Below are 26,981 nucleotides of genomic sequence, written 5' to 3'. Positions count from 1 at the left end.
CTGCTCATCATCCTAAAAAGCAGCGGAAAGTCAAGATGATGTCAGAAACAAGCCTTGACCCATTTTTCTGTGCACAGTCCTCCTCTGGCTGAGGTGAGGGGTGTTCGGGAGAGGATGACAGGATAATTTGCTTGCCTTCTGCACATCTTTGTCTCAAGAATTCCACATTCAGAGTTAACAGTTTGGGAAATTATGTGTCTGTTAAAACTGTGTTAACAAACCCTTAATAAATTTGCAATAAGGTAATAATTGAAAGAAGTTAGCAAAAACAATTTTCTTTTTCCTTCTTTCCTTCTACAGGTATCCCCATATTGTTTTGATTTTGTTTCAGTGACTAAAGATTTGAAAATACTTTATTTACTAATGTTATAAAAATATTTTCTCATCAACTAATTTCATCCCCCCAAAGAACGTTACTGTATTTTACGTTCTAAATTACTGCCTCCATAAGACAATGTTTTTATGTTTATAATAATGATAAACATCACTTTTCTGAACAAGATCTCAAAGACAAATGAAAGCTTCCAGCTGCCCAAAATTTCTTCAAACCTCAAACAATCTTTGTGTTTGGCGTGAAGTGAAATAATTTTTTTTCCCCTACTCTCAAGCCAGAACAAACAGATATAGTGTGTGGCAAGGCCATACTCAAACATTACCTTGCCCGAACATATAATTTTCTGGGTTCTCTGTATACCACAAAGAGTACAGTGTTAAAATTATGGGCATAATGGCAAAGCTCCCACCTCTTATTGTGCAGTTGGAAAAAAGAAATGATTTTCTTTAAGTAAGGATGGGAGAAAACCCATGGCACAGCTGAAGATTCATTACGTTTTGAATATATGGGAAAAAGAAAATTTAAAATAATCAATGTACAGATATCAGAGAATGCTCCTAGGCAAAATTAGTTTTACAAATTATAAACAGTATGTTTTCAAAATATTTAATCAAACACTACTGCAAGCACTCAGCAAAATCTTGATGATAGTGATTTTATTCAAGAGCCATTTACTAAGCACATGCAGTGTTCTTGGTACCTAGCTAGGTGCTGTTGTTACAAAGATAACAACAAATCTGGAAACGAGACAAGCCTCTGAGCTCATGAATTCAGTGTTATGTGCTAAGCACTCGGTTATAGCTATGAACAAAGTGTCTTGAAGCCTGGAGGAAGAAGCAACTCCCTCTCCAGGGTGCTAGAGATGGCTTCCCAGATTAGATGACACTTGAACTGAGAGATGAAGTATTTACCAGGCAGAGAGAGGTGGAGAAAGGATTTAAGGTAGAAAGAACAACATGTACAAATGGAAAGAGTTGCAAAAGTGCAATGAGGTTTGTAGAGATATGTTGGGTTGCAATTGGGAGGGACTTCATGTGCCAGATTTAGGCATTTGGATTTTTATCCCAAATGCAGTGGGGAAGTAGGAGAGGCTAAGGAAGAACTAGTGTGGAAAACAAGGAAATAGTATTGCCCCTGTGAAAGACTAATACAGTGGAAATGGAAAGGAGAGATCTGACTCAAGAGACACATCCTTTTTTTGAGACATAATCCGTACAATTTGGTAATTGATCAAATATGGAGGTAAGAGATTGTCTTAGTCCATTTTGTGCCACTAAAACAGAATACCATGGGCTGGATAATTTATAATGAACAGAGACTTATTTCTCACAGTTCTGGAGGCTGGGAAGTCCAAGCTCAAAGGTCTCATATCTGACAAGGGCCTTCTAGCTCTGTCATCCTGTGGCAGAAGGCAGAAGGGCAACACAGTGAACTCAATGAGCAGGGGGGAGAGTGTCAAACTCATCCTTTTACCAGGAACCTACTCCCATACTAACCAACCCACTCCCACAATAACAGCATTAATCCATTCTTGAGGGCAGAGCCCTTATTAAGTAATCACCTCTTAAAGGTTCCACCTCTCAACACTGTTTCATTGGGAATCAAGTTTCTAACACATAAACTTTGGGAGACACATTTAAACTATAGCAGGGATAAAAGTCATTAAGGAAAACAGTTGGCTTATAAACACAATGTAAATACTATAACAAGAATAAGATTCTATTCTGTGACTTCTACACATGTCTCAGCCAGGATTCCCTGAGAAGTGCACTGTCAGTCAATCAGCAGGCAGTCATGGTTCACTTTTCACCTTCTAGCTGTAGAAAGAGATGCAAAACAAATGGAAGGTAAAGCAACTCCTCTTCCCACCCCCCACTTAAGAACTCTGTTCCTTTTCCCCCCACATGCACATACCCCTACCTCCATGCAATTTCTTAGACATTGCAAGCTGTTAATCAGAAGGGCATTCAGAGCTGGCACTAGCTGAGTAGGTAGGATTGAAATGGAATGAGATGATCCTTAGTTTTCTGTAAGTATAATATTTCTTTGATTCTAGAAGACAGAATAGGTGATAAAGAATGCCACAGTCGTACAAATAAGGAAGAGCCATGGAGGCCATGTCCTATGCAAAATGATGTCCTTCACTGTCTCTCTGAGTCTCATTCTTGACACCGTCCTGTGATGTAACTAGGGAAAGACTATTTAAGAGAGATTTGGAGATATTCTGTCAGCTCCTCCTGGCCTTCCACAACTACGTCATCATGCCCACTACTGGGCATATCCAGACCCATTTTCTCTCTGCTTTTCTTTACCATCTACACTCAGCAAAATCTGTACTTCTTTGGTCCAGAGCTGATTTTGGCAGTAGGACAGAGAAAGAAAGAGTTTTTTCCCTTTGTCTTGTGAGAACATAGATCTTAATTCATCAGCGTTCATTCAGTGTGCATTATATAGCAAGCAAGGGAGATGTGTATTTAGCATAGTGTTCTAGAACAGTATTTTTTAATTCTGTGGGTCATGACCTATTAGTGGTCATAAAGCCAATTTAGCAGGATGTGACCAATATTAATAACAAAATAGAAAATATCCCAGCAAACTAAGAATAATTTTTGTGAAATTTATATCTGATTTATATGTATGTATACTGTCGTGATATAAAATGTGTTTCTAACTGAATCATCATTAAAACTTTTAAAAAATATTGTATCTCGACTGCTTATGAGGATAGTTCACTTGAATGAGAGGTTAGATAGACTTTTGAATACAGGCCTGGAAACCAAATCCCCATGTCAGTATGGGAAATTGATTATAGTCTTAGCATTCCTGTAAATGAACTTTCAGAGCATAACCTTTGTGTAAGTAAGATTGAAGCACCTTTGTTAGGCATGTTTTTCTATCTGAATTTGATATGTTCCAGGCCTCTTCCCTAGCTTCAAGTAGTTCCGTTGCTTGGGGCAGCATAACTCCAATCTTCACATGATATTCTGCCTGGGTGCATATCTGTGTCTGTGTCCAAATTTCCCCTTTTTATAAGGACATTAGTCATATTAGATTCAGGCCCATCTTAATGACTTTATTTTAATTGGATCATCTCTGTCAAGACCCTGTTTCTAAATAAGATAACTTTCTAAAGTATGAGGGATTATGGTTTCAGTGTATATTTTTGGGGTGACATAATTCAGCTGATAACAGTATATTTCAAATTTCCACTAAACAGACAAAAATTGGTAGAAATATTTTTCTGTCTTATTGGAATAAAATCTAAATCTTTGGAAGTCTTTTTGTCTATTTGTTTTGCCTTCAGAATAATACCTCTTACTGTTAGCTAAAAATTTCTGTTCTGTGAATACTAACAACTTCAGCTCTTTGCATTTAACCTTTGGTTTGGAAAATCTATTTGCCCTTGAACTGCAATAATTTGTATTTCTACTGGCTAAGAGTTGTGTTCTTAGGCACAAAGTGCAAATAATAAAACTATAAACAAAGCTGCCTGGGTTTACAAAAAAGAATTGTAAAATATCCCCCACCCCCAACAAATTACAGCTGCAAACAGTTATGAACTGATCCGAAAACTCTTACATTTGTTTTCCAGAAAAAAAAAAAAAAAAGCCCACGGGGACTTTTTTTTTTTAATGTTCTTGATTGGGACCAAACCAAAAACCTAAGCAACAGAACAGTGGCTGCCACGTACCTCCCCAGTTGGCAAGGGGCATGGTTAACGACTGAGACTGTGGATAAATTGAAAATGCTCAAGTACATGTGTTGCACTTTATGTTTTGAGAACAAGGAAGGAAAGGAAAATGTGCTAACTTCACTTATCATTCTTTAAGAAAATTCCTCCCCTTACATTTGTAGCACATGTGGAAAATGCCTGAGTTCCTGAAAAAATGTTTACTTTATACTTTTCTTTTGTTTCTTTATACTTGTCCCTCACTTTCTCTTTTGTTCCTTGTTTTGTTTTTTAAGCCTCATGGATGGTTTTTCTAGTTTCTTCAATGAATGGGACCGAATTCTTAGCATTTACTTGTTTTTCTGTACTTTTCAGTATTCAAGGAACACTTGCAAACTATTTCTTCTGTCTCAAACCACTTAGAAATATATTTAAAATGTGTGGCTAAATATGCAAATTATGTTAATTTTCTGGTAGCCAGCCACATTAACCAATTAGAAAGTTGAAGTAATTGGAGAGTTAAAAAGGGAATGGAATGGAATGGTGGTTTGATCGAGTAATTGAAGGTCCATTCTGGGTACTTGCCCTGGGAATTCTCCCAACATTATTTGGTTTTTCTTAGACATATACAACACTATGCCTTTCATGATTTCCTTTAGCTTGCTGTATAATTAAACTGATAGGCATTGCACTGCATTCTGTGGCTTCAGTTTAGAAATTAGGGTAACTCATGAAGAGATTATCAGTCTAGGTGTCATTTATTTATGCGCATTAACCAATGTCAAGCTGTATAAAAAATAAGTTAGACAGGACTCTGCTAAAACGTAGATAAAAATATCTAAGTTATTGGCATTCTCAGTTGTAGCTTCTTAGATTTAGACTATTATTTAGGTCTATATGATAAATGTTCTTCCTACAAGCAGTTATTTTGAGAATATAGTACCATGTATCTGAGAACATTAAGCATAATCACATAAATGAGGTGATTGCCCAAATCTCTCAATGTATGTTTGATTTTTTTTTAAAGTAAACTACTTATAATTGGCTGCTTAAGCTTGGTCATTATTGAGAGTCAGCAAATAGGAAATAATTAAAACATGGAGTTTTTACTGGTAACCAAGGAGGAAATCGAATGAATTCTAAGTTGTTTCAATTTGTCATTGGTTTAATTTCATGACACACACTTCCTTCTTCATTCACAGAACACGTGCTTATTTTTAAAAATTAAAAGTGAATCAGAATTAATTCTCAATTTCATCTTTAGGAAAAAATTATGACAAATTATGCTCAAGTTAGAATTTAGGCAAAATCCTTTAGTATCATTGAACATGACAGATTGACACGAAAACAGAAATAGGTGTAAATAATCTTTGTTAAAGATGTTTTGGAGCCTGTAGTAATAGTACAATATCTTTGTACAGCTATATAAAAATGGTAATTTTTTCAAATGTGCATTCTGGTTTGTACATTTTGTGGAAAAGTTTATTTTGTTGATTTTATTTGGAAGAATTGTCCTTGGCCATTTTTCCTTAAAATTACCTTCGAAGTCAATGCATTAAATTTATTTCTAAAATTAGTTGGCTTAATCAATTTGAAATCAATGATTTAGTTGTCTCAAAATTTATGCCTTTGTTTAGATTGTATTACTAAATCCCAGAAAAGGGTACTTTTATGAAAGGGAAAAGAGAAATAAGCTTTTAAAATAAAAATTGATTTATTTACCCTCATTTTCTTTCCAAATTATATTGTTTTTCTCAGGGACTGTGCATGGATTGCTCCACTGTTAACTGCTGATTGTTGACTAAATGTAATGCTGACTCTGCTTTATTTTACTTAAATTTCAGTGCTTACATTTTCTTTTTTAGAACAAAAACTGGTAAAAATTCAGGGGCATAGCCAAATTAAGAATTTCTTATTTTGTCTTTCATTGATGAATTTACTTTGTGCAAATGCAGGCCAGATAAAATATTTGCTTATGATTAAAATCTTGTGTTTCTATCAAGAGACATTCTTGACATCGTGCCAGTATATTTTAATAAATTAATCACCTTATAAGTGCTGTCAGGCATAATGCATTACGGATGGACTTTGACTAAGGTGATGTAGAGTTGCCATAATCAGAAGCATGACAAGGAGCTTATCAAGTCCACGAGATCTTGTTGTGGCTGCTGGAATGCAGACTGGCCATCGAATGCATTTTCTTCACTAACCTAGTCATCTCGCTGTACTTTAGTAAGTTAAAAATCAAGGGAAAACAATAAGTAAGAAAAATGAACTAACATGTAATACAGTAATTTACACATCACTAGCTGCATCATCTGAATGAGTTATGTACTCACTCTGAGACTGCTTTTCTCACCAGAATTAAGGAGCAAGAAGCCAGAACCAGGGAAGTTTTGTGAGTATCTAATTGAGATAATTAATGTAGGACCTGTGGTAGGATCTGGCCCGCAGTCATAATTGATATGAAATTTGTGAGGGAGATGAAAGGAAAAAAGTATTGCTTCTGTTTGCTGCAGAGAAATTCAGCACACAGACACACACAAATAGCTAAGACACATAAACAGCTGTGTTCAAAGCCCTGAACCATTTAAATCATCTCTCAAAAGCACTTAAGAAAATCAAGCATATTGCTAATTGAATGCACATCAAAGAATGTTACAGTAACCATGTTAATTTTCCTTCAGTTTGCTACATGTTAGAGTAAAGGATCTGTTCTGGGCAAAGAAAGTATGTAGTACTAATTTTACAAAATATGGAGGCCTTTCCTAGAATAACAAAATCATTATAGGTTTTTAGTGGCAGGTTTTTTTGTTTGTTTGGCATGGTGTTTCTTTGGCATAATGATCAATTTCTTGATCAGGAAACCCAGTTCTAACATTTCTAAAATTGTTTTGTTTAGTGTTTTCTAGGAGTATTTGGAAGTCAAATGTGTAAGCGACTTCTGTCAGGTTGACTTAAAAGTAGTCACCTCCTATAATAGCGCTGTTTCAGGTGGTTTCTTCCTGGACACCTGGACATTTCCCAGGTGTTGTCCCCTCTTACTCTTCAACCCTGCAACCTAATTCTACAAGCTTTGCCCTCAGCCCATCCACATTACAGCCCATCACTTACCCCTCACCTGGGAAGAGTTAACACCATTAGTTATAAACATTAAGGTATTTGGCAACATGGGCATTAGAACAGCTGATCAGTGTTGAAATTGGAAACCCAAATCATGAGAGAATGAAAAACAGTGTGTCACATTTTATGTTCCATATTCCTTCTAAAATGTTAAGACCTATTCAACTTCCAGGACAGGATTTTGTTTGCTTGTGTGTGTTTTACAGTATAACTCTGTAATAAGAGTTTATTGACTGCAAGTTTAATACTATCAGTCGAAGCAGACTTTTCTCTTTTCATGAATGATGCTTAAGAAAATTAAAAATAAGCAAAAAGAGAGAGAAAGAGAATGCTGCAGGTAATTAGTTGCTTTCCCAGATGCGGTAAGGTGGTGTACACCCCAGGTGATATCCAAGAGGAATCCTAGGGGTACAAAAGAAAATATTAGACTTTCTTTTTCATTTTATTTAATACTTTATCTTTCTACTTTTATCTGTTTAATGATGTACATAATATAGTTATATATTTAATCAGTTATATATTTGAGGGGAGTGGCCACTGAAAAGCAAGTTTTATGAGTGCATAATTTTAAAAGTTCAGAGATCACTCCAGTGGACCGCAAGGGGGAGGGATTCATTCTATACTTTGAGATCATTTATTAGGAAAAATAAAACATACTAAAGAAAGGAAAAGAAAATATAGCATATATGTTACATTTTAAAAATTAAATTTCTAGGCCAGGCATGGTGGCTCATGTTTGTAATCCTAGCACTTTGGGAGGCTGAGGTGGGAGGATCATTTGAGCCTAGGAGTTCAAGACCAGCATGGGCAACATAGTGAGACTCCGTCTCCACAAAAAATAAAAAACTAGCCTGGCATGGTAGCACGTTCCTGTGGTCCCAGATACCCCAGAGGCTGATGTGGGAGGATCACTTGAGCCTGGGAGTTTGTGGCTACAGTGAACCATGATTGTACCAGTGCACTCTAGCCTGGGCAACAGTGAGACCATGTCTCTTAAAAAAAAAAAAATTAACTTTCAATGTATTAAGCTTCATATTTTGTCTGTGTTGTTTGAGGAACTTAAACTTTTTAATGATTTCATTTGTGTCCTTTCATGTTATACACACTAGTTAATACTTAGTACAGTAACTACAGAAGGACAAAGAGCCCGTGAGTATGGTGCTGTTTACTGATGTGCTCTGCATTGCTAGGGAATCATTCCTGAAGTGGCTCGTTCTTAACAGGAATGTTTTGTTGGTTGTTTCTTATTTTCATCATCATGTTAATGAGCTGCAGTCAGCTTTGTTGAGATAAATTAGTATGTAATCATTTTAAGGGTTTATGTGTAATATACGAATACTTGAATTGGGCCTCTAGAATAAGGCAGTAAAAAGCTTCCTCTTGAAAGTGTGATGTGAATTACTTCTGTCTTAGCTGATCTTGAAAGAAGCCTCACTTGATGGTATCCTGACAGGAAGTAATTGACCTTGGCTAGGTCCGAGGTGGATCGTGTTTTACTAACCTTATTCCCTCATGAGATTGGCTTTAATGTGCTAAATCAACATTTTTGACAGGTAGAACATTTTTAGTAAAATTGACATGTCATATTAACAGACATTACATTAATTCAAAATTTATTTTCCTTTTAGTTCACAGGAAGATGAAAGACCTCTGTCACCTTTCTATTTGAGGTATTTATTTGATTTTTGTTGGTCTACTACAGGGAATAAAGGAGGGTGAAGGCTTCTTTGGGTTTATTTGCTCATTTTAATCTCTTTCAATAGAACATTCATTACTGTGGCCAGACTAACTTGCTGGAGCTCTTCACCTCACTGTATTTTCCCCTTTGGTTCAAGAAATTTTTTTTTAAATGTCTAATATAGTTGAACAACTAAAATAAGACATTTTGTTTTAAATTCAAAAGTGCCAAGGTGATCATTTTAATTTAAAAACTGCCTGATGATTAGGCTGTAAGCAAAGTTAAAAATCTCTATTTTATACATATACATATGCATAGGTTAGTGGGGGCAAATGGGTACAAGACCCACTCACAGATAAAGCCTTGGGTTGTGTTACATCATTTTCTATGTCATAGCGGAGAAGGAAACTAATATTCAGCAAGTTTATAGGGTTTAAGATGATTTTCTAAAACTTACAAACCCAGAGTAACAATGTTAAAGCAGGTAAATTAACAGAATTCAAGATCACTTCTCTCTGGTGATTGAATGCTGTACTGATAGGGTTTTCCAGTGAGTCATCTGAGATATAGCCTAGAATCAAGTCTTCCTTATTGCATGTCTTTTCTTACTACCTACCCACTTCAAAGGCTTAGAAAATATATTTGAAAAGTATATACGCATGTAGAATAATGCTGATGTTTGTTTTTTAAAATATTTCCTGAAGTATACTGCTTTTTATTTATTTTATTTTATTTATTTATTTATTTTTGACGGAATCTCACTCTGTCACCCAGGCTGGATTGCAGTGGCATGGTCTTGACTCACTGCAACCTCCGCCTCTCGGGTTTAAGCAATTCTCTGCCTCAGCCTCCCGAGTAGCTGGGATTACAGGCACCCACCACCACGCCCGGCTAATTTTTGTATTTTTAGTAGAACAGGGTTTCACCATCTTGGCCAGGCTGGTCTTGAACTCCTGACCTCGTGATCCACCCGCCTCAGCCTCCCTAAGTGCTGGGATTACAGGCATGAGCCACCACGCCTGGCCTGAAGTCTACTGCTTTTTAAAAGAAATGTCAGGGGATGCAATACAGAATTTGTTTATTTATTTATTTTTGAATCTGACTTGTTGAAATAGTCCCAGAATGGATTTAGGCTATAATTCAACCACTAGTACTTCAGAAATGTGTCATAGGACTTCAGGCTTAGCCAAGTAACTGCTTTTTAATAGTGTTTACCCTTTAGTGACTTGCAGCATATTGCATAATCACTTTATGGCAAGAGAGGGAACATTTGAGGTTTCAGTATGAGACAACGTGGTCCATTTTTTCATCCTGGTTTCCTGCCAACCAAATCAGCATACTCTGGTTCATAGGGTATCTCAACTATGCAATTCCTGTGAACACATCAGGATGTTGCTGAGCACGTAGTGAGTCTGATATTCATTATATAAATATACACAGTAATATCAACAAATGTTTATTATATATTAATGGAAATTTAGTTTTACATAGTATAGGAGACTTTAGCACTGGTACATGCCAACGAATGAGAACTTATTTCTCTGAATGTCCTGTACTTGCAGAATGAAAGTACAAGAAAATACAGTAAAAGAAAATCAATAATATATTTACTGAACTCTTAATAGAAGCTACTTGATATTTTCAATGTTGAGTCATAAAAATTAAATATGATAAAATTAGGGGGAAAAAGAGAATGAATATGCATACTGGCCCACATTTATGGTAGAAAAAGGAGAAGTTACCAGCAGGCATTCTTTTCATATGATGGAGATTTAAACTAAGCAGAACTATTTCACAAATGCAAAAATAGTAATTATTTAGCCTGAAATTAGAATTTCAAAAGTAGGCCCAATCAAGACATAAGACACGTCTGCTGAGAGGGTTACTCACCGGAAGTAGATCCAGCCACAAGCAGCCATGGAGCGGATAGGGCTGGGAAAGCTGGTCAGCAATGGCATATTCAGTTTGGTGGTTAATTCTGAAAGGTCCAGCATAAAGAGGTGGAACAGCAAAACTCAGTGGCTACAAGTCTGTGAGTGGACAGTCTTCAGAGAGTGCAGATCAGAACAGACAGAAGATGAGAGCAGAGCAGGCCTCCAGTCTCAAAGGAAGGAGGGTAGATGACCCATAGCGGCCCTCGGGTATAGGAGATCACATGGGAATCCTGCTACTGGAGTGGAGAAGAGATGGATTGTATATAACAGGACAGAGTCTGTGTCTGGGATAGAGGATGCAGACGGAGAGCGTGTGAAGAGGCCACAGTGCACACTAGTGGAGGTCCCAGGACCTTGCTGTGGCTAGGGGAGAAGAAAGGGATGCAGGAACAGGGAACCAGAGAGGCCGTTTCAGTCATTATGTTGCTCTTGTTATCACTTTATGGAATTTCAGTTTCTATAATGTGATATTCTCATTGAACAGTCATGCCTGAATCCCATGTTAGTCTATCATATATTTCAGTTACCTTCAGTCCTTTCTGTAATATGGTAGGGCTGTTATAAATAGACACACACTCATATTTTTATTCTAAATCAAATATCTTCTGTGATAACTCTGTCATCTCTAATTTCAGAACTTCTCCAACTTAACTCACCACAGAGCCATTTGTCATTTTTTGCAAAGGAAGGAAACAGTAGCTATCAATCTACACCTGCCACCATTCCATGTAGCAAGTTAATTGCAGTTATAGGAGCTCAAACAGTAGATGTCATTGTTCCCCAGACGCTTATTAGGGATTACCAGCCCAGTTGAAATGATTAGGGAAATGAAAGGGAAAAATAGGTTATGCCAAACCCTTAGTAAGACTACAGCAGAATAAACATGACCTGCACACTTAAGGTGGAGAATGTTCTTGGCCAGGATGTTCATACCCTGTTCTCTTTTATAGTCTAGGCTGCAATCCCAAACAACAGGGCCCCTACCTCAGTTGCTCAGCTGAGCATCAAAACAACTTGGTGGTGGTGTTCTTCTGTGCCATGTTCAACCTTTTATTGTCTGCATTCTTTTACCTGGCCTCCAGTCAGATCTGTCTAGGATCTGTTGCTGCTCTACTTCTGTTTGCCTGAGTTTTCAGTGTCTGCAAGCCTGAGTTTGGATTTCAGTGTTTGGTTTCCACTAAGACTCGGGTTCTGCATCTCCTTTTGCTGTTTCTCCTCATCTCTACCAGCTCCCACCTCCCCTACACCACTTTCATGCTCCTATGAGCAGGATCAGATCCCATCCTTATCCCATTTCATCAGACTTCTATCCTTGAACTCCTTCTTTACAAATTCCTGGATTATACATATAACTTGCATATGTAGAACCTGTGTTTAATGTGCTTTATCAAAATCTGAGGATGTGTGCTTCAGGGGCTATAGACCAGTTTTGTTCATTGGGCTCTAAATAACTCACCTGGCATCTGAAACTTGGTCCTTGCTTACCTAACACCTATCTTCTAGCAGGTGCACTGATCTTCCTCTCTTTTCGTTTTCTCATTTAGTGCTCCATGAAAATCCTGGAATTGACCATCTCTTAAAATATCAACCCAAGTTTTAATACTCACAGTGCAAACTGAGGCTAAATTATTAATTTAGCATGTTTGGATTAAGGTCAGCTTTGGTGTTTCATCTGTTTTCTAATTTTCCTGAAGGAGCATCAGATGGATTTATTTCTAAGTTAGCTGTTTTGCAGATAGACTTACTATTTCTAATTTGGTTAATTTTTAATTGCTAGAGCCTGGGAACTATCGATTTTCTCAGTCTCATAACTGTACATTTATGTTAAAGAAAAAAATGACTTTGGCTAAATTCAAATTAAAATATTACTCGATATTTAGATGGGATCTGAATATTATACCATGCCACTGCTATTCCTGATATGTAGAAAACTTCTTTCTAAAGCATTTTTAGGTAATTTTTCTGAGGAATGGTTTTCCAAACAACTTATGCTGGAATTTGTATGTTTGTGATTTTTTTTTGTATTATGCTTCATTAGCTTTAACTTCTAATAGTTTGTTTTTCTCCTTAAGAAGCATATTGTATGTTTTCTAAATGATTATTTTAAGGTAAAAATCCTTCATTATCACATGGGAGAGTTTTGGAGAAGTGTAGCATACCAGACATTATATTTATTCAAAACCCTGTTTTAGGCTACTAAGAAGTGGAACAAACAAGCAAGCTGTTTATTTAAGTATCCACTTTTTTAGCAAGATGATAAAGTCAGCTAGGTATCTGGATGTCTTTAGACACAACTACTTATTAAAAATATTTGTTTTCCTTTTTATTATAATAGTGTTTCTTTTTCTTTTTTTTTTTTCTTTTTTTTTTTTGTTTTTGTTTCTGAGATGGAGTCTCACTCTGTCGCCCGGGCTGGAGTGTAGTGGCACAATCTCGGCTCACTGCAACCTCCACCTCCCAGGTTCAAGCGATTCTCCTGCCTCAGCCTCCAGAGTAGCTGGGATTACAGGCACCCGCCACTACACCCGGCTAATTTTTATATTTTTAGTAGAGACAGGGTTTCACTGTGTTGGCTAGGCTGGTCTCAAACTCCTGACCTCAAGTGATCTGCCCACCTCGGCCTCCCAAAGTGCTGGGATTACAGGTGCGAGCCACCGCGCCTGGCCAGAATAGTGTTTCTAAACGGAGGGGGCACATCCTCTCTGCCTGTGGAGCTCTGCTGTTTTGGTTTTGGTTTTTGTATTATGGTAAAATATAAACAAAGGTTGCCATCTTAGCCATTTTTAAATGTACAGTTCAGTGGCATTAAGTACATTCTCATTGTTATACAACTGTCATCACCATCCATCTTCAGAACTCTTTGCATCTTGTAAAACTGAAATTCTGTACTCACTAAACACTAATTTCTCATTTCCTCCTTTCCCTATCCCCTGGCAACCACCATTTCACTCTCTGTCTTTAAGAATTTGACTACTCCGGGTACCTCATATGAGTGGGATCTTACAGTCTTTGTCCTTTTGTGACTGGCATATTTTACTTAGCATACCTCAGGGTACATCCATGTTGTAGCATGTGTCAGAATTTTCTTCCTTTTGAAGGCTGAATAATATTTCCATCTATGTATATACTACATTTTGTTTATCCTTTCACTTGTCAATAGACACTTAGGTTGCTTCCATCTTTTGGCCATTGTGAATAATGCTGCTATGAACATGGATGTACAAATATCTGTCCAAGTCCTTGCTTTCATTTCTGTTGGGTATATACTCAGCAGTGGAATTGTTGGGGCCAGGCACAGTGGCTCATGCCTGTAATCCCAGCACTTTGGGAGGCCGAGGTGGGTGGATCACAAGGTCAGGAGATCGAGACCATCGTGGACAATATGGTGAAACCCAGTCTCTACTAAAATACAAAAAAATTAGCCGTGCATGGTGGCATGCATCTGTAGTCCCAGCTACTCAGGAGGCTGAGACAGGGGAATCCCTTGAACCCGGAAGGCGGAGGTTGCAGTGAGCCGAGATTGTGCCATGGCACTCCAGCCTGGCAACAGAGCAAGACTCTGTCTAATAATTAAAAAAAAAAAAAGTGGAATTGTTGGAGCATATGGTAGTTCTACGTTTAATTTGTTGAGGAACTTCCATACTATTTACCCTAGCAGCTACATCGTTTTACATTTCCACAGGTAAAGTACACAGTTCCAATTTGTCCTTATTTTTGTCAACACTTGGTATTTTGTTTTTCTAATAATAGCCATCCTTTAGTTGTGAAGTATGTGGATTTCTTTAAAGATGTTTGTGTCTCATTGGTCAGGATTCTAAGTCTCAGGTCGTGCTAGGTGCCTACACAGAACCAGACCAACAGTATAACTGAGGAATGGCTACAAAGTTTACTACTGTTTGTCATACAATTTTTAAGACTCATTATTGAGTTCTTGATCTGAGAATCACCAGTCATTATTTTTTATTTATTTATTTTTTGCGTAGTAAGATGTAAGTATAGATTCTGGGATTAATTCTAACAATGTTAATAAAAATATTAAGCATATGTTTAGAGCTATACTGAGAAAGATAAATTATATACATTTTAAATGCTTTTCTTCATATTTTTACCTCTTTATACCTCAGCATGATAAAGAAGAATTCACTTGTAGAAAATTACACCTTTATATCCATTCTGCCTAGGTCTCTTGTTACTTCATTCCTCGGTTTCCCTGCCTCTCTGTGGACTTCCCTTTGTAGAATTTCAGATTTTAATAAAATGTAAGCCTCTAGTTTAAACAGGTAGCAGACTGCCTTTGCCTGATACAGTACTCCCAGCTTTCTATTTAATATCCAATGATGATATAAAAGACAAACTCTAGAGACAGCTCTGTAGCAATGATAAAGAAAAGCCATGTCAAAAGTCACATCATCTATGGCGTGGACGGAGAAACATATTTTTACCTTGCAGACTTCATGTTCTGCCAACTAAACAATACAGATAGCCACAAAGAGAAAAGGAAGGGAGGAAAAACTGACTTGGCTGTCTTCTACTGTCTATTGCACTAACCAGAAAAGCTAGTGACATTTCCTCAACTGAGCAGAAACTTCTTTTCTGAACCATCTAGAGCCGAGTTGTGTTTTTATTGTTTTTCACCTCTCTGCCCTCATCAGCTTTTTTATTTCAATATCCATTCAGACAAGAATACTCAGTGTACAAAACAATGGAGAAGAAAGGGATTCTTCTCCTGGGATGCTCAGTCACCTAGCAACAGCATTTGAGAAAGGGATAAAGGGAAGAAGATTATTGGATTTTCATATGTGCTTTCAAGTGTACACTACCCCAAAACAAAGCACAAATTTGTTTCCAATTCTCCAGCATAATCATAAAATTGGACCAAAAAGCAAGTCCACCTAAGTAGGCATTATAGATTATTCTAGGGCAGATTCAGATACTGGCTCTTCAAATCTAAATCCAGGAGGAGGCATCTGCTCACAGCCAAGTGGACAATTATATAAACTAAGAACAATCTACCTTCCCAGGTTGTTGGAACTGGTTCTGCCTAGATTGATTGTTCCACCTTAAGAACCACTAAACACAAAGAAACTATTTGGGACCTATGAAGAAAAATTACAAACTAGGGGAAAGGATGATCTGCCTCAATGACTCAGCATAAAAGCAGAATCTAGAGAATTGATTTTTATAAAATTCAGATGAAAACTTGAGAACTAATATTGTTCATCTTCTCAAAAAATCCTCAAGGACATAAACCTTTTTGAAACAGTAGGAAGCCATTAAAGCAGAGTAGGCTTGGAATTGAAAGGCTGGGGATACAGAAAGAACAGCTGAAATGAGGAGGGAAAAACAACCCTAGAAATGTTTTAGAAGAGACTTTAAAAACTATGTTGAAGGCAGTAAAGAAGAGAAATGATTAAAAATCAGTCAAATACATGATAAAAGAGAAACTGGAGATGCCCTTCTGGAATAAAAAGGAACAGGATAAAGATAAAAACTACGTGACAGGCTGGACACAGTAGTTCTCTCCTGTAATCCCAGCACTTTCGGAGGCCAGAGTGGGAGGATCTCTTGAAACCAGGAGTCTGAGACCAACCTGGGCAACATAGCAAGACTCTGTCTCTGTAAGAAAATAAATAAATTGCCCAGGTGTGTTGATGTACACCAGTTTCTTGTGAGGCCAAAGCAAGAGGATTGCTTGAGCCCAGGAGTTTGAGATTTCAGTGAGCTGTGATGATGCCGCTGTACTCCCTCCAGCCTGGGTGACGGAGCAAGACACTGTCTCAAAAAAAAAAAACCCTCAAAACTATCAGAGTAATAATGTTAGATGTGAAAGTCAGAGATTGAAAAGCCAATCTGAAAACTATAATTTGAATGAAGAAACATATTTGTAAAATACAAGTATAGTGTGTGCCCAGCTAATTGAGAGATAAATTTTAAAAAAAAATTAGTAGGACCTAGAGATCTGATTATAAGCATTGGTGGAAAGGCAAAGAAAGTAATGAAACTATAATTTTCTTGTCTTACATAAACAGGAAAATAGAAGCAGGTGTCGAGGTTTTTTTGTCTATTTTCTTATTTTATTAGGTTGACGTGAAAGTAATTGCAGTTTTTGCCATATTTTTAATAATAATGAGAGAAATATGGGCATGAGAAGCAACCATAGTAGAATTGTGCATAGGATTCCTGTATTCAGAATGCCTTCAAAAGATAAGAGCAATGTCAGAAACCAAAGGAAAAGCAAGTTCCCAAATTAGAAAGTACAAAGCAAAAACAATACTAGAACAAATCAGCTAGGACAATAAATGTAAGTGGATTAAATTATTTGAGAAAAGCTAAACTACTAAAAAAAAAAACCTAGTTGAACTATACCATTTGCAAAAGAGTCATACCTAAAACAAAGTGGCACAGAAAGATCAATAATAAAAAGATAAACATATCTACGGTATTATCAAATCATATAAATTTGAATTCTTACATTATCAAGGGTAAACAAGTAAACACATTTGAAATATAGGACTTATACATATAACTATATGTCCATAACAAAATTTACAGGATAGATAGCATTGAGAATTTTGTAAAATTAATAAGATTTCAAATAAATGAGCACCTATATACATATGTGAAATTTTGCGTAATATAAATAGAGCTCAATCAAGCATTTCTGCTACTTTATAAAAATTATTCAGCTATCTTTAAAAGTTCTTAAAGAGCAGAAATTTTGATAGCCAATAATTTCTGACCACAGTGTAATTAATGACAAAAACTTTCAATCAACCAATGAAAACTCTTGTAAGGGGACAGGAGGAAGGGGATAACTCAAAGAGTAAATAAGAATCTCAAGTGCATACTGTTAAGAAAATAAAGAAAAAGTATATATGAAAATTTATAGAATAAAGTCTAAACTTATTTTAAGAGGTAACCTAACACAAGATTGAAGATAAATCAGCCACACATTCAGAATAAGAAGTTATAGAAAGGAAGAAAAAGCAACCTCTTTGAAACCTAAAATAACTCATTAATAATAAAAGAAAACAGAAAACGAGCAGAACTGATACTTGAATTCGGGAGCTGGTTCTTTGAGACTAAAAATGAAAATTACAAGATAGAAAATTCTTGATAAGCTTGAGAAAAATGAGAGATGATACTAATAATCATAACTGAAGTTTAAGGGTTATAATAATTTTTTAAAAGATTAGAGAATACATCATGCAATTTGAAACTAATAAACATGAAAACCTAGATGAAATAAAAATTTTCTGCATTATATAAATTTGGAGAAAATCTATTTGAATCAAAAAAAGCACTTTTAGTAACCTAATTCTAATGAAATAACTAGAGGTATAGCCAACAATTTATGTAAATAGCAGCATTATTTGAGAATAAAGATTGTTCAGAGTATCGAGGACATACCCTGAAGCCAGACTACATAGATAGAATGGAGCTGTATAAACTTAGATACTTAAATTCTCTGCTCTTCAATTTTCTGTAAAATGGAAAAGGGATACAGTATATAAGTGAATTATCCATTACATTTTATAATTTTGTTAATATAGACCTTAGTGTAAAAACTAAACTTTCAATTTCTTTTTATGCTAAAACATACTAAATATATAAAATTGAAAACATCAATAATTGTCAAAAGAAGCTGTATAAAAGATGAGTATTCTGACATTTCGATGGGTTATATTTGATTTGTTAGAATAAATTTAATATAGTATTAAGATATAGCTGTGAAGAGTAATTTTTTCTTCAAATCAGGCTATCTAAAAGAATAGGAAACATGAATTAGAGAAGGTATGAGGATAAATATTTTCCTCTTTTTGAGTTATATCCATGTAGTATGTTTTCAATTTATATTCTAGTATATTATGCACAGTATGCAATTTTAAACCAAGATTTGAGGCTACCCAAAATGTCTGTAATGATGCAAAAGGATGATGCAACTTTTATCAGAGTTTAAATACCAACAAATGTTCCATTAAAGTTCTGCATATGATAATCATAGCTAGAGGTTAAAACAAAAGGAATAAATATTGAGGATTGAATTGTTTTAATGTATGACACTATGAAGAATGCACTAAAATTATGAACAAAATTTAATTTAGAAAGCCATTATACCATAACAAATATGTGCATTGTTATATATGTATAATGTTGATGCTGCATATCAACTTATCATATTTTAAGATGATACTAAAAATACTATATTTTGTTAAATTGACAAATTAAGAATTTTAGGCTATTTTGATGATTGTTACATGAGCTTTATCCTTAGGTTTATTTAAGCGAACATCTCATAATTGTCTTTTTAATCCTTGCTCAATTAAAAAAAGAGTAAATTTAAATATTATATCCTAGAGAAACTGATAATTTTGTTAGACCTCATGTTTCCTAATAAAACGGTAATATTTTACAGGCAGGATTTTATATGCCATAGAGGAGAACATACTGAAATAAGACAACGCACAGAAAAGAGAACACATGCTTTTCAAGATGTCTCCATTTTGTAGATTTGAAACCTCTTTTTAAATGTATGCTTTTTTATTTCAAATCAAGAGATTTAATTAAAGAATCACTTGTCAACAGGCATCTGTGCATCTTATCACATGCAAATTTTACAGACTAATATTGCTGAGCATAATTGGCTTAAGGAAATATAGTTTGGGTTTTGCTAGTAAAAATAAAGACTAAAGATATTTCAATATGTCATAGAATATATTTCAAAGTAGGCTTAGAATCTATTTTAAATGACCATGCCAATAGAATATTCAGTTGCATCATCACTAACAGTAGGCTTAGGTTTGAATTTGGCCATAGAACTGGGATCTGCATATGAGTGAGCATCTTTCTTTCCATTTTAAATACTTGCTTTGTCAACATTAGGAAATGAACGCTTCCATATCCAACTGTTTATAATGCATAAGTAAGACATTTTCTTAGCAAATCAGTCAAAGACGCTGAAAAAAAATTCATTATTCTTAGCTCTCCGAAGAGGGTAAAAAGCAAGCTACATACAGATGAAGAAGGAAATTTCTTTATCTTTCACTTTGGCTTATTTGCTTATTGTTTAAATGCTTATTGCCTTTTTGTCAGTGTCTTAGTTATGGAAGAAATCTCTATTGCTTTTGTTAAATATTCTTTAAAATTTTGTTAAGGGTGAATTGTTAAGTACATCCCACAGGAACTATGGCGGTGGATGCCTGACTAAATACCAAAGTTATTTTGGAATCTAATAAACCATAAATGTATCTGATACTATGTCATAAAACTAAATATGCAGTCATAACCTTTTGTAATCATGTAAACTTTAGGCAGTAAGCCTGAACCTGAGATAGAACAATTTTTTGAGGTTTCTTTTAGAGGTGAAAGAAACTACAGAGATCACTAGCCAGACCTTTCATTTTCTATGTGAAGAAACCAACCCAATGCAGCCAAGCTAACCAACAACCTGCCAGTGATTTTGTCTAATCAACTGCAGAGCCAAGACCAGAACTTTCTTTTCTGATTACCAGTGGAAAATATCTTCTCCTAATGCTTTATATAGGAATTCTATTAAAAGAACCTGAAATTATAGACTAGTTAAATATACCAGAAATTCCAAAGGACTATTAAAAACATCACACTTTATTCTAAAACTGTCCTAAAAAATAAATATGCTAGCAAAAATATGAATATGATTTAATTACTTGGTTTTATTATTGATTTATTCGTTTACTTTTGTACTCTGAGAAATGTGCTCTACAACTGATTTAGATGGTTCAGGTCATTTTTCTCTAAGCTGTTGGAGAAATTTCGATGTGTTGACTTTTATTCACTAAGGTTAACATGAGTTTTCCATATCCTACCTTCATTACTTAGATTACAGTATTTAAAAATCATTATTGGGATATTTAAGTAATTGAAGTTTTGAAGAATTTTAGTTGCGAAGATAAGAGCCTCTGCCACTCAGTGTCTTCCACAAACCAACAGTATTAGAATCACTGAGGAATGTATTAGAAATGCAGTCTCAGCTTCCCCTTCCCAAGACCTAGACCTGCTGAATCACAGTCTGTATTAACAAGTGCCAAGGTGATTCCTATGCACATTAAGAATGAAGAAGCACTTATTTAAAGAGTTAGAAATCTCAGAACCTCATCTTGTTTGTTGTTTCCTTGTCTTTTTCTTTCTTGCCTTTCTTTCTTCACCCTCCCTTCATGGAAAATGAACATCAAAACATCAGGATCTGCTTTAATAGTCAAAAAGAAGACAGTTCAAAAGGATGTGGAAAGGAGGAGAGGAAATACATGTCTTCATTCTGAGATGGCATAGAGGACTAACAGGCTAATGACATGTCTTTGGAATGTTTTTTAGCATCTAGCAGATCCACATTCTTTACTCTCTTCTGGGTTTTCCCCGAGTCATTACTCATATGGGTCCCTGCTCTCAAAACCAAGGTTGTGTAACTGTACTGAGAAGTGGAGTATAGGAGTTAATTATATATTGTTGAATTTACAGAGGGTAAGCCACAAAGTAGCAAAAGCAAGGACTGCTTGTTCCAGTTAAAGACAGAAAGCAGAAAGGGGTTTATTGTTGGTTATGTAGCCTGGGAACCACTATGAATAACAGGCATTGTGAGGCAGAGGAGAAATTGTTGTAATTAAAAGCAAAGTAAAATACCTAAGGCCAGGCCTCCATATCCAAAGATGACTGTAGTGAGTAATGGATTGAAAGACAAGCTAGTGGAGTGATTAAGAGCTTAGACTCTGAGCTAAAACCTTTCTTGGTTCAAATCCTAGCTCATTTATTTCTTGGTTCTATGGCTGTGGGTAAGTTATTTAACCTTTCTAACCTCTTCATCTGAAAACAGGGAAAAGAGTAGTACCTCTTCATAGGGTTATTGTAAATAATAAGTGAAAAAAAAATCTATGTAAAAGTACTTAGCACAGTGTCTGGAACATAGTAAGTACTCAGTAAGTCTTAGGGTGTTTGTATTTATTTACTTATCTTCTTAATTATTTAATACGTATTTGAATCAGCTTCCCTTTTACCTAATCACATGATTTTACGTGGTTTTTCTGGGTTTGTCTGTGGCCATAACAAAGAGCTACAGCTTTAACTAAAGAAAATTATCTTGGGCGAAAGAGTAAACATTTTTTGATCACCTCTGGGATAATGAGTACTATGGAAGACATGATGGTGGTGGTAGTGGGAGGGAGTGTGATGAAAGAAAATGAGAAATATTGTACAGTCCCTTGAGGCCTTGAGATTCTACATTGAAAGAGATGAGATATACACTTACATGGGAGAAAAACCTGACAGATGATTCCCAAGCAACATATTCGTATGTTGAAAATTATATCGTATAAATTAGAATGTTTAGAGTAATTGAAAGACAACTATCAATATTGGTCCTTAACAACTTTGATTTTCTTTGAATGTCTTCTACAAAGAAAGAAAAGAACTATTAGGACTATTAGGTAGAACTATAGTTTGACACGACTAAAGATTGTCTCAAATCTGCTCAATATTTAACCTCTTCTTTTAAAGGATAGGCACTTTTAAATCTTGATTCACAAGCCAACTAAACACTAGAGGGCAGATTGTGAGAATGTAATGTGTTAATACAATTAAATTAGCTGCCAGCCTCAACACTCATTGTGGTTATGTGAACATAAGTGCAGGCATGAGGGGGGAAAGTTCTGAAGCGTGCTAACCTGATAGTGTTTTGTAATTTTATCATTCTACTTTGTGTTGACCACTTCTCAATACTTTTAAAAGAATTCAGACTTTAAAAAAATGGGAAAATCATGAAAATTTGTAAGTGCTCAACAAAAACATTGTAAATTAGATGTTAAGCTGACACATTACAGAGCTTGAGATGCTTTCCATCCTGAGAAACTTAGGAAGAAAATGTGGCTTCGAAAAGATGGTTTAGAAATAGTCATATAGAAAACAATATCGGTTCCTTGTTCTCTATCCCTGTCGTCCCCACTGCCCTCTGCCTGTTGAGAGCAGAGTTTTAGAAAGATGTTCTGTTTCCTGGCCTAAGAGGAGAAGAAAGGGAATGGATTTGGGCTGGGGAAAGATAGAAATAGGTGAAGTAGGTGGCAGGAAGGCACATGGCCACAATTAACATTTTAGGAAAATGAAAAGACCTTGAACTAGGGCTGCTGTGGCAATAGGTTGACAGCTAAGAGATGGTTTTCCAAATTTAGTTATAGAATTGTCTGCCTTGGACAACTTTTAAAAGGAGAAAAAGCCACTGTTATAAGCAAGCAGGGCCATCTCCATTTCTAGAAACAAGTGAAAACGAGCATCTTTCATTGGATGGTTAAACATTGTTTTGGGGATCACTTGGGACTGAGCTAATTTCTTTCAGCCTGCGATCCGCTTCACATGTTTGGTTCATCATCTCTGATCTTTCATCTAACCTGACTTTCTCTTTGCTTCTTTTCTGCAGTGCTCATGTACCCCAAGTCAGCAATGTGTCTGCAACCGGAGAGTAAGTTATTTGGGTTGGGTTTTTGGGCTTTGGGTTTTTTTTTTTTAATGCCCTGTCCCACTTATTAAACAGAAAAAAAAGCAACTCTAATGGTGTACAGTATTGGAAAATTCAGATAATAAGCAGCCAGTGACTTTTAAACTATATGGAGGAGAGGACTACATAGGTATTCTTATTTGAGCTTCTATATGTGTATTCCTACAGACAACTCCAACATTGGAAAATATGAGCTTTTTGTTTACTTCATTAAAAATAATGCCAGGATCAATTAATGTTAGCAAGTAGTCTAATGTACTTTGGGAGGCATCTTGCAATGGGTAATGTAATTAAAGGTTAAACCATTAATCATGTCTTTACTCCCTACTTAGTTCATTTGACTGAACCTACATTGACTGAGTGCCTGCAACACGTCAGGCGCATGTTAGATGTGTAATGTCAAGGACGCCTTGGGCCCTGTCTTCAGGGATGTTACACTCTAATAGGGATGCAGAAAAGAAAGCAAATTAGTGATGGCAACAAGTCCCTGGTCCACAGGGCAGTGGCGGTACTCTCTTAATTATGTCATCACATGCCTTTTCCTCCAAAGTCTTCCACTGACACTTAGACTAAACTAAACTCCAGTTATCAGTCCTTGCTAATGCCTCTGACCATATTGCTCATTACACTTCAGCCACATGACCTACTGTTCCCACGGAGGGCCAACCTTATTGCTGCCTCAGAGCCTTTGTGTTGGCTGTTCCTCAGCCTGGCCAGCACTTTCTTCTCATTCACTCCTCGTTCAAGTGTCATCTTATCCAGGATTCTATTCCTAACTACCCATATTCACTTGCCACCACTTTACTCAATGTTTTAGAGAACTTATTACTATTGGAAATTACATTATTTCTTTATTATCTATCTTGCCCTACGGGAATGTAAGCTCTGTAAATACAGGGAACTTGTCTGTCATGTTCATTGCTATCTCCCTACTGCCTAGAGAAGTTCCTGGCATATATTAGGCACTAAATAAATAGTCACTGAATGACAGAACAGCTCCTTGCTCACATATGTTTCCATTACACCTACCTATTCTCCTTACTTGCTGGGACATGAGTGGGCCTCTTTGGAGCATCTTCTCTTGGCAAGGATCAGGTGTAGGAGGTGGGGTAGATGTGGTGTGATAGGGAGAAGAGAGAAGAATTAGAAGAAGCACTAGTTGAAATGAATTTGGATCTAACAGGATGGATTTCCATTTTCTTAATTCCTTGTTGGGAGAGAAAACAATCAGAGGGCAGGACTGACCTCCTTTAGCTTTGTCAGTTTCAAAGATATTCAAGAACTGCACCAAGGCTGACATGTTCTTGCCTTTTTCATTTCCTAATAATCTTTCCTTATGGGTCTTGTATAGCTTGGAAAAGGTGCAGGGTTGTTCTGTTTAGATATTTCAGTTTCATCTGGATGTTTGGTATGTTGTAGGAAGCCACCTCTGATGTAATGCATTTTATGGCATCCTCATGAATATGTTATTTATATATTATGTACATCTCTTATGTGCATATTAATTTACTCACAATCCTCTGTACTGTGATTAAATAATCTTGAATCATTTGAGACATGGAGTTCTATCTATAAAAGTTCTAATGCCCAAGTTAATTTGACTATACTTCCTCATTATCTTAAAATATTTTTAATAAAATTTGAATAAGATAACTATGAGTCGATTATAAAACTGCATTTGAAAAATCTGAAATTAGTTAAGTTCTCAAAACACAGTTTATTTAAGTAAATGCTACTTCTCAGCCTGAGCATTTAGAACATATATATATAGTTCTTTTTCAAGCGAAGAAAAACATGGTTTGAGGAGTCTGAGTTAAGAGCTTTCCATACCAGCTTATTTGGAAATAATGTGGTGCTAAAAGGTATACACACCTTGCAAGATTCTACAGCTTTAAAAATGATTCCATTTCTAGCTTACCATGCACTTTTCAGCGCTTTGTGCTTATGTGTTTTCCTCATGTCGAACAAAGTAAATCTATCCTTCCAATTTCAGTAATATGTTTTGGGGTGTTTGCATGAATACAACTTTAATTATAAACATCACAATTTAATTGAATAGAGGTTAGGAAAGATTATGCCACGCTGTCGTGAGTTCTAATTGTTCTGGTGAGTTTTTTCCCAAAATATCATTATTTTCATATAATTTTGTCTTAGATTCTAAATAGATAATAGGCATCATAAAATTATTTGTGCCAGTTTGCTTTGCAAATCACTCTCTCTTCCTCTGTAGAATTGGTATGAAATTGCCTTTGTATGAATAGGTCTACTATTATTCTATGAGGGCAAAAAAAATCTTTCCTCATTCTTCCTTATATTAATTGACCCCTGTTTCCTGAATGCCTCATAATTGTTGCTAGACTTGCCATGAGCATTTCAGCAATACTGGCTTCACAAAGATGAGAAAGTTGTTAAATTGGCAGAATTGTTTTCATTTAGTTTTGGTTTTAACACATAATGCAGATATTTTTTAGATTAATGCCTCATCATCTCTCTTTGCTTATGAAGTTCTAAAGACTTTCCACTGGAAATACAGATGTTCCCAAAACTGTAGGCACAGATTTTTTAAGGTGATCACTGATGAACTTGACTGCTTGAATGACTCTGCATTCTTTTTTGCCAGACTCTTAGAAAGAACCATCCGATCAGCTGTAGAACAACATCTTTTTGATGTTAATAACTCTGGAGGTCAAAGTTCAGAGGACTCAGAATCTGGAACACTATCAGCATCTTCTGCCACATCTGCCAGACAGCGCCGCCGCCAGTCCAAGGAGCAGGATGAAGTTCGACATGGGAGAGACAAGTGAGTTGGCATTGATTCTTCCTCTTACTTGAGTTTTCTCTTTTTAAAAGAAATATACACCCAAATTAGTCACTGTGTTATAGTCATACCTCCTGGTCCTCTCCCATTTCAGTATTTAGGTTAAAACTTTAAGAGTTATCAGTTTGTCCATTCTAAACTTAGCTACATTTGGAAATTCATAGGTAATTGCATAAATATTTCCGTTTCATCCAGACATTTGGTATGTTGTTAGAAGCCACCTCTGATTGAATACACCCTATGGCTTCCTCATAAATATCTTATTTAGAGGGATTCTGAACCATGGGCAGAGAAAGTTACCATATGCTTGTCCAGAGGTATCTTTTTTCTTGCTAGACAACATTAAGTTGACTATTTAGACTTGTTTATGGAGCAGCTGATTTCTCCATTATATTTATGTGATTAAATAGTCAGATATCCCTATAATACTCTGACATTTGATTATGTTTTAGTATAAGAAAGGTTGGGCTTAAATCTACTCAAAAAATGAAAAGCTTAAGTTGTTTATTATAATAATCACTAATTTTAAGGCATTCCCGTAGTATGAATTTTAAGAATAGTGTTACAAAGAGCTTTATTCTCCATGAAAAAAGATTTAATAAAATACAGATGAACAATTACCATTTATATTATTTAATAATCATGATTTAAATTGTCAAGGAAAATAAATTTATATAGAGAATAGACTATACAGATATTCATATATTTTCCCTGAAAGTTCCAAGGTTATTTTTATTGACTATGGCCTTTAGCCTCTTTATGGTTGTTGTTTTGAACTCCTTATTAAATGTCAGAAACTAACCTGAACCAGACCCTAGCTCCCCTCATTCTTTTTCTTTCTTTTCTTAATTTTTAATCTTTATGAATATATAATAGTCCCACACCCCTCATTCGCATTCTTTTTCAC

At 35.7% G+C, this 26,981-nt stretch overlaps 1 protein-coding gene across 13 annotated transcripts in view; it reads left to right on the top strand.

Annotated features, from left to right (window-relative positions):
• FAM13A (family with sequence similarity 13 member A) overlaps positions 1-26,981 on the top strand; it is a 384,547-nt gene that overhangs the window by 296,570 nt on the left and 60,996 nt on the right. For 9 of the 13 annotated variants that reach the window (XM_024928670.4, XM_063603572.1, XM_008963666.5 and 6 more), the window contains 3 exons: positions 8,756-8,797; positions 23,179-23,220; positions 25,877-26,056. In XM_024928670.4, the coding sequence (XP_024784438.2) occupies positions 8,756-8,797; positions 23,179-23,220; positions 25,877-26,056 (264 nt within the window). The remainder of the gene's footprint in view (positions 1-8,755; positions 8,798-23,178; positions 23,221-25,876; positions 26,057-26,981) is intronic. The other 4 variants (XM_063603571.1, XM_008963667.4, XM_055111623.2 and 1 more) reach the window with 1 other exon arrangement.

Source organism: Pan paniscus, chromosome 3, assembly GCF_029289425.2.
Source record: "Pan paniscus chromosome 3, NHGRI_mPanPan1-v2.0_pri, whole genome shotgun sequence".
NCBI classification, from domain to species: domain Eukaryota; kingdom Metazoa; phylum Chordata; class Mammalia; order Primates; family Hominidae; genus Pan; species Pan paniscus.
This window is presented reverse-complemented; position numbering and strand designations above follow the sequence as displayed.